This window comes from Falco peregrinus, chromosome 5 (assembly GCF_023634155.1).
Source record: "Falco peregrinus isolate bFalPer1 chromosome 5, bFalPer1.pri, whole genome shotgun sequence".
Classification (NCBI taxonomy): Eukaryota; Metazoa; Chordata; class Aves; order Falconiformes; family Falconidae; genus Falco; species Falco peregrinus.
In genome coordinates this window covers 79675782-79693539 of record NC_073725.1, presented here as the reverse complement: position 1 = coordinate 79693539, position 17758 = coordinate 79675782, and the positions used below count along the sequence as shown (strand labels likewise).

The window sequence follows — 17758 nt, the reverse complement described above, 5'->3', positions numbered from 1 at the left end:
ACAGACTTCAAGTATTGTGCAAGAACGTTTTCCAGACTTCCTACTGCTATTTCCCATTTTAAATAAACACTAGTTTGGGTATCAGTACCACATGCCTTGTTGCCAGATGCTCTGACAACAGGATTTTTCACACGTTTGGCTGGTGGCTTTAGGTGAGGTGTGAATGCAGTTTCCCCCAACCACATTACATGTCAGTCTGAAACTAAGCAACCTAATATGTTGTGCTGAAATAATAGACTGTCATTTCTCCATCTCTTTCTAGGAGATGTACTGCTGTATATTTCATATCAGTGATTCTTCTTTTTCCTAACCTGATGGAAGAGTGCCCTCAATATCCCGGTAGGTCTAAAACCAGAAGTTTCTCCTAATATTCTGTTCTTCTGATTTCTCTCTCTTCTTTCTCCCCCTACACACAGATAAATAAATAACTCTCTGCAGATGAGACACATTAGCTGATCTTGCATGATATTGTTTCAGCATTTAAGTACTGCTTGCAGAAAACCCAGCGATTTAGCTTATTTGTTTGTGAATAACAAGTCATTACTACTGTTCAGCCTGCCTCAACCTGACCTGGATTTTGAGGAGTGGCAAGCAGCTTTGGTGCAGAGGTTGGTTCTCTCTGAGCTAGAGAACAAGGGCATCAGCCAAGGGGCTCCGCATCCAGCTGTGCTCTCTGCTTCCTCCTGGCTCAGGAAAAGCTGTGTAGTAATTTGCTGTGCATCTTTCCATTTCAGCTTGCACCTGCCACACCTTTCCAGCAGCCAAGAGGGAGGACAGAGTAATGGCTGTGCCAGTTCCTCACCCCTCCCCACCTGCCTGTTTTAGGGAAGATAGAGGCCCCTAATCTGCTGTGCTTTATTTGTAAGTAGCTCAGACCCCAGATTTGAGCAGCTTTGGGATGGAAAGGGAGCTGCTTACGTTCTTGAACAGCTGTTTCTTATCACAGTCACAACTGTATCACATATCACAGCCTTAGAGAAGATTTTCTTAATTATATACCCAGCCTAGGAATGTGTTCTATTTAAAATCCTGCCCAGAGAAATTCTCAGTACTAAGGTAATATGTGACCCCATCCCCTCACACCAGGAAATGAAAGACAATTCTCCCAGTTTTGCAAAAATCAATGTGTGAGATACAAATACTTGGTGCAAAGTTGGAGGTCTCTTATATGAGAAGCCAGCTTTCTTATGAGGGAGATCTTAGAAAAACAAATAGTTTTTTTCATCTGAGCCCAGAATCTGATCTCAGTACATCTCCACATTACAAAAGCTTGAGGTCTAGATCCTTGACATATGCTGAACATGTGCATCCCCAGGAATCAGCCACCACAAAACCAACAGACCAGACTCCCGTGTTTCTTAAGTGCTAATTCCCTATATGAATTAAACATAAGCTCAAAAAAGAGCTAGAAACAGATTTGTCATTCAGTAAAATATTAGGATGCCACCAGCATGAAATCTGTTGTTTTTAAAGTGAATTAAGCTAAATTGCTTCCTTTTTTCTTTCTCTTTCTGCCTCAGGTAATCTTTCCTATTCAATTCTTTGGCTTCACAATGAGATTTTCCTATTTCATTAGGTGTTTATATCTCCCCTGTTGCTCTATGAAAACTTCTTGCTACCAGCAAAGGAAATAAAATGGAGTCTATTCAGGAAGTGTTATCAGATATACTGAATAGATAAAACACTCACTATAACCTGTCTCAGACCACTGTTCATATATGTTGCTATTGACAGACTAATAATAGACCTTGCAGAAGTGTGACTTAAGTAAATTCTACAGGATTAAGTAATGAATTTACCTTTTGTTTGCAATTCTAAGCTCTGTTTACAAATTCTCATTTTTAATGGGAATTTATTTGTTAAAAAAAAAAAAGGTAAATTCCTTTTAATTACTTCCTCAGAAGTTACTATGCAAAGTTAATCACCTCCTGGATTAAGTAAGCCTTTGGTGACAAGTCTCATTTTTACCAGCCTTTCTTCTGAACTGATTATCTCTGACCTGATTTGTGTTGGTACAGACTGGGGTATAAACTAATACTCAAGTATAGTTGTAAACAGTCCATGCTATTTTATTTCCATGTGTTTGCATATTTTTCAGCTTATTTGCAACATTGATTCATTTAGAATGATACACATCTCAAAATGAATACAAATCTCAAAATCTCCCATGCTGCCTCGTTCTTTCTTTCTTTGACACACCAGCCAATACCCATCTTATCCAAGCCAACATCTGATAATGCCCTGGTCTTGCCCACAAAAATGTCATTGCTACCCAGTCTTCTTGCACAGCATACAGAAAACTCTCTCTACAGTTTGCAGAAGTGCACTTTCTGTGGTTCCTAGAAACTGACGACAATTCTGATCCTCTGTTCTAGTAGATATAAAATGGTTTCTAGCTGGGATATTTTGCCTTTCTACCACTCCAGAATAAGGAAGCCTAGGGAAATTATTACAAGGATATTCTATGAGAAGGGGTTCTGTTTCCTGCTGCTTGTATATTTTAACTCCTGTGAATGGCAGTGGATGGCCTTCTTACAAACACACAAATTATTTGACTTCTAAGAAATGGCTTTTCTCCCTTGTGCAGAGTGAATGAAAACATGCTACAAGGACAATGTTTTCTTTACTGTAAATACCTATATATGTGGACTCACAAAAGGACAGGTTTTTCTTACGTGCAACACAGTGGCGTAATACCTTCGCAGCGTGAAAACAGTTACATTAGATTTACTCTGTTGTGCCTAGCCATATAATTTTAAAACAATGAAATTAAGTGCTATGATTTTCTTCACTATAGGAAATTGTTACAAAGTTATTTTATATCTAGACTACTCGACATAAAAGGTAAACACAATAAAATTTCTTAACAATTACTGAGGAAAAAAATTCACATCAGCAATTATGAAATCACTGCAACAAAATAAAACTAGGAAGATGCTTGAAAAAATGGTTTGCCTGCCTAAGATTCCTGTTGGAAGAGCTCTTGTACATGTTCTTTATTTTTGATAGGGAATTAGCCAAAAGCTTCAGCATCCTTGCATTGTACCTCTGCTGAAAAGACACAACTTGGACTACACAGACTCAGAGTGCTTTATATGCATTAGGTGAGGTCTGTCCAGTCCTCAATTCACTGCAGTTTTGCATGTACAAGCCCTAGCGTAGGAGTGCTGTGGTTTGTGTAATAGGTGGTGGTTTTTTTCCTTTGAATGAACATACTGAGGAGATGAGGCAGAGCAAGTTGCAGTAAAGAGAAGCAGAATCAAGGAAAGTGGATGAATTAAGCTCAGTCATTCATTCTAGTACACCATGCCTCTGTATCAGACAAGAACTGAATGTAGTGGAAAATATTGCTGGAGCCAGTACAAGAACTCTGGCACCCATCTTGATCAGAATGCCATGGTAGTATACAGAAATAATTTCATAGAATATAGCCAAGCCTTGAAACAGGCCTCAGCTTTCCCCTCCTCCCCTAGTTATTGTACTAGTACTACTGCTACATTTCTACTGAATACTTTGTTTACTTAATAAATACAAAAATGAAAAGGACCATGCTGGTCACTGACTGCCTCCAGGTACTTCAGTGCTCTCACACCACAAGCACCAGTCTTTTTGTCCTCTCCCTAGTGACCTCCAGTGCCTCTAAGGAAAGAAAAAAACAACATCCAGAAACCAAAGTGCATTAGTTACCTCTTTCTAGAGGTCTGATTTGTGAGAACAGGGGCTTTCTTTTCAAGTATCTTTCTAATTATCCTGAAGTTATGCAAATGAGACAGGAGTTGCTAGTACCTAAAAGTAACTAGCTCTCAGTATGTGTTCTTCAATGCCTTCACGTTGGGGGTGGTTGGTAGTGGTGCAGGACAGAGGGACAGGGGAACGGACCAAGTGCTTAATATATTATTTTTCAAAATGAATCTGTGAGATGAAAACCAAGTTTACATTAAAATAGATCATGATGCTGACAATGTAGTTACACTTGGGGTTTGCATATTCCTTTCACCCTTTCCCATCACATTATGAATTGAAAATACAACCTTGTACACTTTGAACAGCAGTTTGTCCTTCAGAGAATGGGGAGAAAATATGCAGCTATATGCAGCCTGGTGGGCAAGTTTCCACAGTATCTATGATCTGACAGCGGTTACGAGAAAATGGTTCCAAAATGAAATACAAAAAATGAGGGAAAATTGCCTTTGAAGGTCTGACCCAAAAGCCCCCATTATCAGCTTTATTCAGTGGCACTGGGTTAGACCTTTATCTGGGAGAAGCTATTTTAGTCTGGCTCAGGAAGACTGCCAGGAGCCAGGCAGACTCAGGAAGGGGTTTCTGTGCCCAGCCCTGCCCCAGCCCTGCATGAGATTCAGCGCTATCAGAAGGCTGTAAATAGAAACTGGTACAGTTAGTTACTGGGGTAGGTACCTTCCCTAGTGTGGAGCTCCCACTGAAATCAATGCACATTCCCATCTGGAGCAACACTGGGTTTAAACCACACTCCAAGGAAAGCAATTCATGCTTCATCAATTCATCTTATGTGATAGAAAATTAAAAAGCAGTATTAAGAAACACACATTACTTGTTCATTTACTGCTGTCATTTTGCTTAGTGGTCAAAGGAAACAGCCTGTAGATTTCCATTTTATTCCTCACTACAGTCATATTCTGATCCTGTAAAAAACTAACACAAAGCTTCAGCATTTAAGTTTCAAATGCTGTAACAGTGCCAGAGACAGCTAATGTTTGGGTTTTTAAAGCTTATTTAAAAGGTTTTTTAAAGTATCTTAAAAGACTTGTTCTATCTTCATCAATCTTTCATTTCAGAAAAAAGAAGTCAACAAAATGTTCAGTCTCAAAAAGTCTTGCAAAACCTCTTTAGGAATATATGGTTTCTCCTATGAACAGCGACTGATAAAGAGCAGCATATGTTGCAAGTGAAATAATAGTAAAATGGTCAGTGACATTTCTAAATTTCACATCTTTACAATATTCTCCTTTGAAATTATCCAGTTGCATGCCAGGAAGCTTGTTTCTTTCACTCCCTGTTCTATGGCACGATTCTCTAATAACACAGTTTTCTAACAGTGCTCTTAAACATCTTCCCTGCAGCTGGTAGATAATTTTAGGCAACCTTAAAACCATTGGATAAATATTATAGACATATGAGTCCAATCCAGTAAAGGCTAAAGTGATACTGGTATGGAAAATTGCTTCAGACAGCGAAGACATCAATTCACATAACGGAATCCCACTCCAGCAAGTAATTAAATATTCAGAAGATGCTCCTCAGAAGCCAAGAAAAGGTGTTTTTCATAGAAGAAAAGACTAGTAATTTCCCAGGGGGCTGAATGTTGCTATTGCTGAGGCCAGGGATGTAGAACGTGTACAGTCCAACAGCAAAGTGGAAGCCAGGGAGCAGAAAATCATACTGGGATCTCGTCTTCCAACATATGAGGCACACAGTGCTTCCAGGGACCCACAATCAAAAGCTGTGCCCTTCCTTAAAGATGGAATCGCCAGAGCCAGTGGAGCAAAAAACGGCTGATTCTTTCTCAGTGTATGCTCAGGTGAAACAGCACAGGACTCCGTCTCTTCAACTCACATAAAATAACGATGACAGTTGGCAAACAAATATGTTTGGCATTTGCCTTTCATCTGTGGATGTGGAGTCATTATTTAGTAACCTCTGTTTTCACCAAGTTAATTGCTTTTGCATACTTAATTTTAATTCAGTTTTCTTTAAATATGCTAATATTTTCTTCCTCACAACTGGCATTGGGCTAAGGTGAGGCTGAGCTGACTGCCTCCCTGGATGTCTCAGAGGTGAGGAAACAAAAGCAGTTCAGCAGAGTCTTAAATCTGTATCCAAGACAAACAGATAGCTGGCTGTCACCTTCTCTTTGTAGGAAAGAAATTTTGGATGTTTCACACCTTACCAAGGCAGAGACAAATTTTGGATCTTGATTTTACTGGGTTTCAAAACTCCATGGCTGTGCCCTTCACTATCACATCCCACATATTCTGCCTGTGCTACAGACAAGTATCAGCCTGAAGAAAAATGTCTCTATCTTCAAGTCTGCCAAACTGCAGTAACTTCAGTCCCTTCCCAGGCACAGTGCCCAGAGGAAGTTCTATGGGAAACCATGGTAGAAGATGAGATAGAAACTACAGATTGGATAATGAGAGCAGGGGCACAAATGCATAACTGAATTTCTGTGACTTCCTCTTCTCCAATGAAACAGGATAGTTTGCGGAATAGCCACTCACTGTAGGGGCTCCAATGTATTAGCTAATGATTCACTGCTCAGAGACAAGGAAGACTGAAGTGGCATTACCCCTGCCAATGCAAATGGTTCTCCAGGGAATGAATGCTCGTTGCCAAGGCTGTGCAGGACTGCAGGACATGCCCAGTCAGAAGTGAGGGCAGAGAGACCAAACTCACCAGGCAGCCTGACACAGACCCCCAGAGGAATCCTGATGGAACTGATGCAGCACCCAAATTTCCTCACCAGTTTTCTAAAGAGAATTGAGGTGAACAGGGCTCCAGGAGACAGGCACAGAGCCCAGTCCAGTTTTGCTTATATTGAAGTCAGTGAGGAAAATTCCACTGATATCAATGAAGCCAGGACGGCACTTTCTATTTGTAACTAAGACAGTGCCAGTCAGGCTTCTGTCATTTCCCAGGGACATCATGTGACTGTCTTGCTCATTTGGCTTCAATACCATTATTCTAAAATTTACTTTGGCCTCATGTACTGAAAGGGTGTTAGTGGCAGAATTGACTGTTGATTCCTTTTCTGGTTTTGGAGTTGTTTTCTCCAAGAGATGAACAAAACCATAAAACCACTTAATAGTGAGAATCTTTCGTTCCAATTTTATCAGTATATAAAAATCTGATCATGTCTGTACACAACCTCTTAAATCCCTAATCAATAAAGGTCTGGGTGGGAGAAGGGTTCAGAGCAATAAAAAGATTGATTGCTTATATTCTTACAATAACAAATTCCCTTTTGCATTTTGGTAGTGTTTGCAATCATTAGGCTTTTGCAATGAGCAGCTTGTCTCACTGAAAATCATTCATCCTTATTTAATGACAAATTCTCTTAAAATTATTTTCTCAAATATTTTGCCCTTTATGAACTGATTAAATGTTGATAATTCGTGTTTCATTGCTGATCCTGAAAGGCAACTAACAATTATCCAAGGGTGCTTCTGCTGATTTCTCATAGTTTGCCCTCCAAGGACACATTTTTCATCTTTGAATTTTGAATGCATTTATACTATGCCTTTTATGCAGTTAGACAGTAGAACATGTTTCATGGAAATAAATTAGCATTATGTATTCTCTGGGACTATTTTACTAAGTAAGACTTCTATGAAAATGGAACACATTCAACTACAGAGGAAAAGCACTTTGGGATTCAAGATTACAGAGTGCTGAGTTCCAACTTTTCTTGTGCTTAGTAACTGTAAGAAAACTCTATAAAACTTCATGCGTAATACACAGGACTTTGGAGCACATGGCCAATCCTGAATGTAAGGTTTTTATCCTGTTTTATAATGCACCCTCAAGACAGACACACACACATTCTCACAAGCAGTTACTCTGATGAAAACATGCTATGCAACTAAGGGATCAATTATCAAACAGTCAAAAAAATTACACAGATTGAGTCCATAAACCCATAGGCTACGAGCAGCAGGGATGATGTGTGTAGTTCAAAGTGTCCTACTTTCCAGGTCTAATACATTTTTTCTGTAAAATATCTTTAAAGGAAATAGGAAAAATTCATGAGCAACAGTCCTAAATATGACACTTAAGTTTCATTTATAACTTTTCCAACAATTATTGGTTGGCACTGGTTTGAACGTAAACACTGCATTACAGATTAAGTGTTCATTTCCTGCCTGGTACACACAGTTGAGCACAGAGATTATGGAAGTCATTAACCCTCTGATTTATTAGTATCTCAGCAGAGAGAAATGCCTTTGCTGACACATGCAAGCAGACAAGCAGCAGTAAGATCCTGATCCATAATAACCAACACGCTTTTTGCAAGACGGCCCCTATCCAGAATTACCCAGACTCCTGCTACGCTCAGCCCCTTTGGCTTTGATTAGATTGGGATGGGTTTGCTTGTTGGTTTCCTCATTTGTCCGTGTTTTGTAGGACAGGTTGGATTTTGTCACTTACAAAGTATTGTCAAGAGACAATTATGTTCAGAACCCTGGGACAAGCTGGGGAGTAAATTAGCTGCACTTTTTGTTGAGAAACCTTGGACACACCAGATAGCCAGATAGAAAAGTGAAAGAAGGGCAAATCCCGTGAAATATGATAAGAGGGACTGTGGGGGCAAGGGTAGCCCATTAACTGATTTTATTTCTGTCATCAGATAGGAAAGTATATTTCTATGGGAATTCTGTGGACTTGGGAGACCAACATGAAGGAGCACCTGGAAGAAGCTGCTCAAAGGGTCACAGTTCCTCCTGTTGTTGACCAATATTGCAGCAGCAATGCACTCTGAGGCACTAAAATATTTCCAGGTCTCCCTTTTCCTTCCTCCTCTGTCTCAGCAGCTACCTGGAACACCCAGCTGTGGGAAAGGAATTAGGAAAATTAAACAATGTGTAAAACAGTATATACTGGATTAGTCTCACTCCCTAAATCATTCTGGCTCTTTCTGAAGTAAAACAAAACTAAGATATACCCTTCCTTTATGATTTACAGGTGATGCAGGAATTACCTGGTGGAGATTATTAAGTGGTAAGTTCTGTATTTAAGAAATATTTTGCAGAAGGACCTAGGCAATGAAAATGCAGATAAATTGTATGTGTATACTGCTAGCCAAAATCACTAGCCACCTGTAGAAACACTAAGTTGCGTAGGAGAACTTTAAAGCCATCTGACTGCTACTGAGGCAGGTGCATTTTACAACTGTTTTGTAGAAAACAGCCTCAATCCTTTCTAGAAATCCTTTCTAATTTTCAGTGTGGGAGTTGCATCTTGATTTCACAGATCAAACACAGGCTTCTTTTCCCCTTGAACTACAATATAAATATGTTAACATTAGTAATTATGAACAATAGAAAAATCTAGAAATGACATCACCCTTTAAATTAGTTGCATTTGTTGCTTACAACATTTTGTGAAATATTTTCTAAAAAGGTGTGGAGTTCATTGGTGTTTTATTGTCACATTTGAATTTCTTATTCAGTCCCTTTTCAAAATTTTTACAGTTTGTTATGTGTTGTGTTTTTTTTAAATGGAGACATGGAAAGAATATTAATTATATTATTCTCTATTTGAAGCCTGTCTTCAGACCTTCATGAAGCCAGCAAACCCACTGCTTCTATAAAAAGAAATGTAATTGTGCATATCCTTCAGTTGGCTTCTTTCACACCTATCTTAATAGATGGTCTGAGTACGCCTAATCTCTTTTGTCTGGTTTATTGCTCGTAATAGATACAATTAACAATTTGGGGAGAATTTAAGGGCATCGCTGAAAAAACAGCAGTGGTAGTTGGGCTATATAAATTCTGTTTGAGCCTGTGAAATGCCTTTTTTTGGTTGGTTGTTTTTGGGTTTTCCATTTTTAAATCAGAGTGCAGACATGATGAGACTGGGGCACAGTATCAGGAGAGAATGACAGGCGGGGTCACACTGCATTCCTGACTGACTGGAGAGGTGTTACAGTAGAGTTTTTACCCAAAGAAGTGGGTTTGTGGATGTCTGTGCAATATGTGGGGTTATTACGGAAAAATGCCCAAAGGTGTGTTTGAATATTCAACTACCAGATGACAGAAAATTATATAATTGATGCAGGTTTGGATTTAACTGTGGGTAGCACGAAGTAAACCCCAGCCCCTTGTCAGTCCCAACTCATGAGTCTTCTCTCATGCTGAGAACTCCTGAATTCCCAGCATTGCTATGTAGTTTCCAACTTGGCCGCCCTGAGTACCATTGCAACATTCTCATCACATTTCCTTCCCTGTCTCGTGAGACAAAACAAGTCACTTTTCACTCTCATGAAGCAACACAGGAAGAAGAAGAAGTAGGACATTCAGCTGTACCCACACCAAGGACCAGGGCTGCATCCACCTTTGTTAGTCTAAATAATTTTGCTTTTCTACAATCACTTGGGACCAATCCAGCATGAATGTATATACAGGAGTGCACTGATGTCTCAGAGAAACCAACATACTACCCAGTTTGTCTGTATTAGATTTATAGAGAGCTATGAAATCTCCACATTTTATAATGCTGACACAAAAATTCAAGAACAAACTGGCATTTACCTACTTTTTGACTAATACAGGCATATGATTAATACAAACCCATCCTAACTACTCATGGGTGACCAGAATGACAGACATCACAGAACACTAGCTGTGCAGACTTTGCTGTGCGAGACAAATGTTTCTCTGTTGCTATTTGATGGATTTTTTAATATTGCACCAGAAATTTTTCAAATTATTATAAAATGTTAATAAGCAACATTAAAACATTGTGAACTAGACCCAGTTCTAAGATGCAGCCATTCTGTTCTATTAATGAAATCAGGCCTTAAAGGTGACAAACAGTTCCCAGTAGATTAAATGAAGCAAGTGTCTATAACCAGGATATAAATGCCTTTTCTTCATTCTTTGTTCACCAAAGAAAAAAGATGACCTGGCTACATGACCACTACCTATGCTATTGCTATCTATGGTAGTTTTCTTTTTAGCTTTTCAAGCTTCTGCAAGCTGAAAGACCATCCCTGTGCAAACTGGTCTTGAACCAAAAACGTTCCAGATAGATTTAAGTCACCCACCTTCCCATGCTGCCAAGAAATGCAAATGCAAAATATTAAATAGTGCATATTTTCAGTGTTTGAACCACTCTCAGTGCTCAGTAGCAGACTGTATAAATACATACAATAGGCTCTTCTTGGCTAACAAGTTTATAAAGATTTTCAAGATTAACAGAATATGGTGAAATAAGTTTTCACATGTGTCAGCCCAGGATCTCTGTGAACCTGGGAACAATACTATCTTTCTGCTGTTGGAACAAATCAGAGCAGTCTCTGAACTAGGTAAAAGCACAACGCTGGTGCTGTTCTGGAGTGCACTGCCATCTCACAGTACCATGGCTGGACATAATCTGTGATACAACTTTTCACAGCATGAAAGGAGAGCAAGTACAGCTGGCTACAAAGGCTTCATGGTACTACTGAGTCCCATATTGGGAATCTCCAGCTTCCCCTTCAGTGCTGGCCTGTAATAGGGCCCCTTTCCCCTAATCTCCACTTTATACTCAAAAACAGTTGAAAAGGTAGACCTCTGCAATATAGGAGTGTGGCAGCTTACCTCCAATGCTGAGTAACCATTCAAACAAAAACAGTAAGCAAATTTATTTCATGGTGGACTAAATTGCATCAAAACATAACCTTTGCAGTTTTCTGGCAGTTCCTGCTTCCTTATACACTGACTGAAGCTGGGGCATTCACTGGGAATTTTGCATTTCGTTCCAAACCTCACACAAACTGAAAGAGGAAGGAAAAGATCAGCAGAAATGTATCTGAGAAGTGCAGTGTTCAAAAGGATGGTGAAAAACTGCTTTGTTTCTTCATGGCTATTTCCCTAGTGTGGCATGTGGTTATTTAATCAGGGCATTACGAGTCCCTGCCGATGGCAAAACAGATGATTTTAAATGAAGCTGTGCACTTAGTAATGAGGACTGACCAAAATGCTCGAGTGCTCTGCTTCAGAGCAGACTCCCCAAGACTATATTGTAAAGATCATTTACTGAGAGGGGTGTAACCACATTATTATACAAGCCTGACAAGTTATAAGCCTAACTGACTGTTTTACATGCATGCACTAGAAAATGCCTCAGTTGCTCTGTATGTGGTAAACCATCCTTTTTAATGTTCTCTACTCCTTGAAAATTTCATCCTGTATGTGAAGAGAAAGGCTTTAGTGTCTTGTTAAAGAGACACCTTTAAAGAATCTGCTTCATATTCTGCATGCAAACCCACTGGAGATCATTACACCCTCAGGCTGTAGGGCATCAGATCCTCAGCTACTGTGAACGAGCTTAACTCCATTGATAATCTGGCTGAAAGAGGCCATTGTAGAATAGAAATCTGCATGATAATTGTATTTCATTGCTATGAAGTCACTTATCTTTGGTTATAACCAATACCCAGCAATGTTCTCTGTACCACAGATAAAGGAGTTAGCACAGAACTCCCTTTCCATTTAACAAATTAAACAGAAAGTACCTAACTTCCAGGACATTCTTTCTGTAATGGACAAAATCAGGGTGTACATTCTCTGGTCATACGATTACACTCACAACAAATGGCTCTGACCAGAAAACGGCACTCCATTGTGCACAGTATTGTACAGATACACAAGTTCTATCTCCAAAGAGATCTGATATAATACACAACAAATTGTCAAAGTAAAAAGGGCAAGTGCATGTTCAGTAATGGGCTTGTGCTTTTGTTAATACTCTCACCTAGCACTTCATATTTAAAACAATATGCAAATAACCAAAGGCTAATTGCTGACATTAGTAAAAAAGAGCGTGATGCTTTTTCAGCTTCTTCCCAGACCTGGGGACTACTGTCATCATGTCATGCAATTTAGGACCTATGCTGTAAGGGAGCATTAAAGTAAATAGTAAGATCTATTTATTTTTAATCAATAGTGTGACTTTTAATCAAAGTGTGACCAGGAGTCAGTGTTAGTACTAAAATAGGAAAGATATGCAGGGATCATCTAAAACAGCTACCATAAATAGCATTTCCCACAGTATTTTAAGAAAGGTGAAGCCTATGAGAAAACAAAACAGATCAATTATTCAAATAGCGAAGCCTTAATATAATAATTTTCTACTTTCTAAAGAACAGACCATGGCCTCTCAATTACTACCTATTCTGTATCTAAATTTTTAAACATGGAGAAATACTTTTATTAAACTGAACATACATAGAAGGGCCGCTCAGCAGCAGAGCCAGGGTGCAGACACCCAGACACTTGGTTCTAGTCCTGCCAACAGCCTATTCTGGTACCTGGGTAAACAGTGATTTGGGTAGAAGCTCAAAGCTGAGCACATGTTTTTGCACAGATCAGGTCTCCCACTCAGCCTCCCGTTTGCCCCCTGCCAAACGGATGATCTTTTGTTCGCAGCTTGCAAGATATAACCCTTCTGCCACCTCAAGCTACCAGTTATTATTATTACAAGCGCTGCACTGCACTCAGCTCCTGAGCTCTGAAATAAACCCAAATATATTTATGAGAACAAGAAAAGCACATGTCTGTATCATGCCAGAGAACCTGCAAAGCTGTTGCATGTATCTGACTCAACCAACTCTGTCAACAGTGATTTCAGTCTTCAATTCCGTTTTAGTTAAGTGTGGAGTTACTCAGTCCTGAACCTATGCCAGGCACTGCAACAAAAAAGCAACACCGCAACTGAAGCATCAGAGGGGGAGAGTTACACCCTGTCATCAGCATATGGTAGACAATAACATATGCATGAAAAACAAAAGCCAGGGGTGAAGTATGATTCCAGAACACAGCAGTATTCCAGAGCACAGCAGTAAAAGTGCTGCCTAAAATCTGCTCCCAGGACGCTGCAAAGCCACGGGGTGTTAAAAGGCATCCAGGTGAGACTTCATGATGCACATCAAAACATGGATGGTGAATCATGAACATCAGCAACCCAGCATCGGCCAAGATGAAGGTGTCACAAGATACAAAGATGGTTGTTTTTCTTCCTCTGGCATAATCAAACACTTGATGAAAGTTAGAAAATACTTTTCTTTATACTAGCACAGAGCTTTTTGCAACAGCCTTTTCAAGATTTCTTGCCTCATTATTTACCTGGAAAATGAGAGGGGGCTTACAGGCTTATTAGGTTGTAAAGAAGATATTTCTGCCAATGAAAGAATAACCGATACCTTAGAGAAGACGAGTTCCCATGGATAACTTGAACCGGCAACCATGTATCTAACTACTCCTTCCACCTGCACTTTGCAAAGGTTACATCAATTGCTGCTCTCTGGAAAATTATGATTTCAAGAACGCTCTTCCACCACAGAGCATTTCTCGAGCCCATAAATTCAGTGCAACCGCTGAAGCAACGAATTAAGTGCTGCACACCCGCACCCTCTGCCCGATATAACAAGGGGGCATAACGTGGTTGCTATCTGTGCCTGAAGCACGCGAAAGACTATAGCATTTATGAGGAGCCACACACTAAATCCCACCTAATAAACAAGGAGAGCCAGCGTCCCAGCGAGCCTTCTCCCCAGCCGCCCGACCAGCGCAGCGCTCGGCGAGCAGCCTCATTCCGCCCGGGAACACCGAAGCGGCCGGAGCTGCCGACCCGGCTGCAGCCCCCGGCTTCCCCCCGCCCTCGACAGAGAGAAGCTACTCCCCGCCGCCCCGGGAAGCGCCAGCCCTCCCGGGCAGAACGGCCACGCAGACCTGCCTTCCCGAGCAGCCCGCGGCGCCTTCGCCCTGCTAACAGGAGTCCCCGACGTGCCCCCGCCGCCGGCCGCCCCCCGCCGCTCGCTGCCTCGGCCAGCCCGGCCCGCGGCCCCCACTCACTTCGCCCCAGCGCCTCCGCCTTCCACGCCGTCTCCTCCACTGCCCCGTAGCGCCTCATGGGTCTCTCGGCCTCGGCGCTGGCCGAGATGGACCGCCTCAGCTCCATGGCCAGCGCGGGGCTCCGCGGCTCACTCCATGCCAGCCTGGCTGCTGCCCGACTGCCGCGGAGCCGCCGCGGAGCTCACCGCTCCTCTGCGCGGAGCGGGGGCCCGCGGGCGGGGGGGGGCAGCGCTGCCGCACATGCTCAGTGCGGGGCTGGGGCGGGGGGAGGCAGGGAGACAATGCCGAGCCGTAACCCCCCGCGGGGGGCGTCAGCTGGGCCGCACCCCCGCCCCGCTCAGCGAGCCCCCCGGGGCGGCCCGCTTGCCGCCCGCTCGGGTGGGCGGCCTGGCCGCCGCAAGGGCGCTGCGGGCGGCTCGGAGCCCCCGGCAGCCGGCCGGGTCCTGCCCGTCCCTGCCCCCGCCTGGCGCGCTCCCCACCGCAGCGTCTCGGGCGAGCGAGAGGAAGCGAACGCGCTCGGTGCCGAGGCACGGGAGGACTGTCCTTCCTGCGGCCAGTGCAGCACCGGGCACATCTGGCCCGAGCAGCTCAGCAACAATGGTAACATCCACAGCCACTCATGGCTTTCGCAGTCTAACGCCCCTCGGGTTGCTGTGCGTGCAGCCTTTGGCTTGCTTGAAAGTCCTGCACTGAATGGAGTAACAACAGTCCAGCATCATGTTGCCAAAAGCCAGAGGACAGCACCCAAACAAGTGAGGGGATTTTGTATTTCTCATAACAGTATGTATTTTTCATAAGCATGCAGCTTTGCTGCTTATTCAGCTTGCTGGGGTTAGAAGGAAATGACTATGCAGAAAGCACAAGTGTGGTGATAATTACTGTTATTATTAATTTTTTGTAGGAGATTTGTAATGTTGTAGGAGAGGTTCTATAGATAAAATCCCTGAACAGCATTTCACAGAGAGTACCTTTCCTAGTGAAATCCTCTTGCACTTTACTGTGTGTGGTACTGTTTCGGGAGCTAGGCAGGTTGTGCCATGCCCCACAGGGTTTTAGCGCTCCTTGCTGGATTCTTGAAGAGTCACGGGGTACTGGTACTGCTAAGCACATACTGGGTGCATGAAAGCTTGTTTGTTTGTCACCTACCTTTGCCTACAAACTTTGTCTTGCCCGTCAATCATCAACACTTCAGAAGTACTACCTCTATATTCAGTGATGTACTTACTAATTGGGCTGACGCACATTGCTGCTGTACTCATGAACAATTTTATTTGAGGGGTTCTTCACATGTTGGAGGAGAGAAAACCTCCACATCAGTTTTAAAATTGTAACACTGAAACTCTCTGTTATAATTTCTCTGCTTTTTCTGAGAATTGGAATTAGCTAACAAAATGAGTCGGACAATGTTTTAGGAGGCCTTCAGGGCACTCTGATTTTTTCTGTGTCAGCTGTGCTTCCCCAGGGATATGCCATGACCAGAGCACCAGACATGCTGGAAGAGCTCCTGTTGACTGTGCAATGCTCCGTCCTTGCTGGTTTTGGCCTTTAGAGATGGAGCCCAAACAGAGCTGTGAGTCAAGCAGAAAAGCTGGTGGCAGCGCTCTGCACAGCTGATTTTGGGCGACAGTGCAGCTGCCTGCTGGGGTGGGCTGGACTGACTCACTTGTAGCAGTGAGGAACACAAGTGTGGGAGGAACATAAGAGCCCATCTGGGATCTGGATGAGAGTTGGACTGAGGGACACAGGCTGATTAGGAAGAAGGGCCAATTTTTGCTGGATCTGAGGACTATTTAACTTCAGTCCACCCCTTCAAGTTTTTTAGGTAATTATAATCCAAGTGCATTGTTTAGGAGGTGGAAGAATGATCCTAGAAATAGTTCAGTATTTAAAGCTCTGCATTTGTTAGTATGGGAGAAAAACGCCCACTAGCTAGAAACTCAGATGCACAAAGTTTACTTACATAAAGGAAAGAATGTATAAGGTGATTTATTGTAACTAGGAAGTTTTGACCTGTCCATTTTGAAAAAGTCACAAAATCCAGTAAGGGCCCCATCCTGCAGACTGTTCTACCTAAGAGCCAGTATGTGGATGCTGTTTGCCAAGTTCATTTGCACAAAAGTTTTTGCAAGACTAGGGCCCAAGTATGTACCTATTATTTTGCTGATGTTCTAAGATTAGTGGTTTTGCTATTGGGACTTCAGAGCATTGTCACTGCTGCATTTGCAGGTGGGATTCAATTTCTCCCCTACTTATGCCCTTCAGTGCACCTCAGCAATATATGTGCATTCCTTTACTCACAAAGGTTGGTTTCCTTCTGCTGAAAGCACTGCTCAGGAAGAAAATTAAAAATTCAGGTCTCTTCTCACTGTTTGTAAGATAAAGCCTGCTAGAAAGACAAAGAGGTGCACTTTGCTCTTGCAGTCATTTCCCCTGACAACTTTACTTCCCATTTCTCAATTAAGTCCCGCCATCAGGAGCTACAGTTGGTCAGCAGCAGCTGGCAAATCCACTCTCCTATCCACTGCTCTTTGGCCTCCATTAGGCATCACTGATGTCCCACAGCATGCATGGCACACTTTATTCAGCAGAAATCCCTAAAGGCTGTATGGCTTGTAAATCTGCCGGGGAAAAATGGCCTTTGCTTTCATGGAGCTTCTCAAGCATCTTAGATTTCTTGGCTTGAAGTTCTCAGAGCTCTCTTACCTCTATGGGCACATCTAGCATATCAAAAGGGTTTTCTAAAGCTGCTTAGTGCATCTGGGGTGGGCTGCAGTGAAGGTGAAAATCAAGGTCTTCATTCTTTGTCAGATAGTATAGTCATTTTAAAACAAAAATAACAGTGTGTTGAAATTCTGCCCAGGTTTTTCATTGATTTATCATAATAAAAAACTGCAACTCAGCTGGTGAAACAAAATGAAATTAAGCGGATTATGCACAGTTACTCCATTTTGTAGATGCATAAATACCCAGATTCACATCTAGAAGGGACAGAAGGGTCACTGTGCTCATGTTGACTGCTTGCGTAACACAGGTTATGGGACTTCTACGAATCTGTCCTGTCATATTTTTTTTAAACTCCAAGTCTTGTTTCAGAACATTTCTCTGTTAAAGGAGTTACCATAATTCCTTAGTATTCAATGTCATGATTAATCTTATTTCCTGTGACA

General features: G+C 42.1%; 1 protein-coding gene across 1 annotated transcript in view; it reads right to left on the bottom strand.

The window, feature by feature from the left end:
- The window catches only part of BMERB1 (bMERB domain containing 1), a 54540-nt gene extending 39483 nt beyond the window's left edge, over positions 1-15057 (bottom strand). The window contains exon 1 of the mRNA XM_055806197.1: positions 14592-15057. Within this exon, the coding sequence (XP_055662172.1) occupies positions 14592-14697 (106 nt within the window). The 5' untranslated portion in view covers positions 14698-15057. The remainder of the gene's footprint in view (positions 1-14591) is intronic.
- Between the last annotated feature and the right edge of the window lie 2701 nt (positions 15058-17758).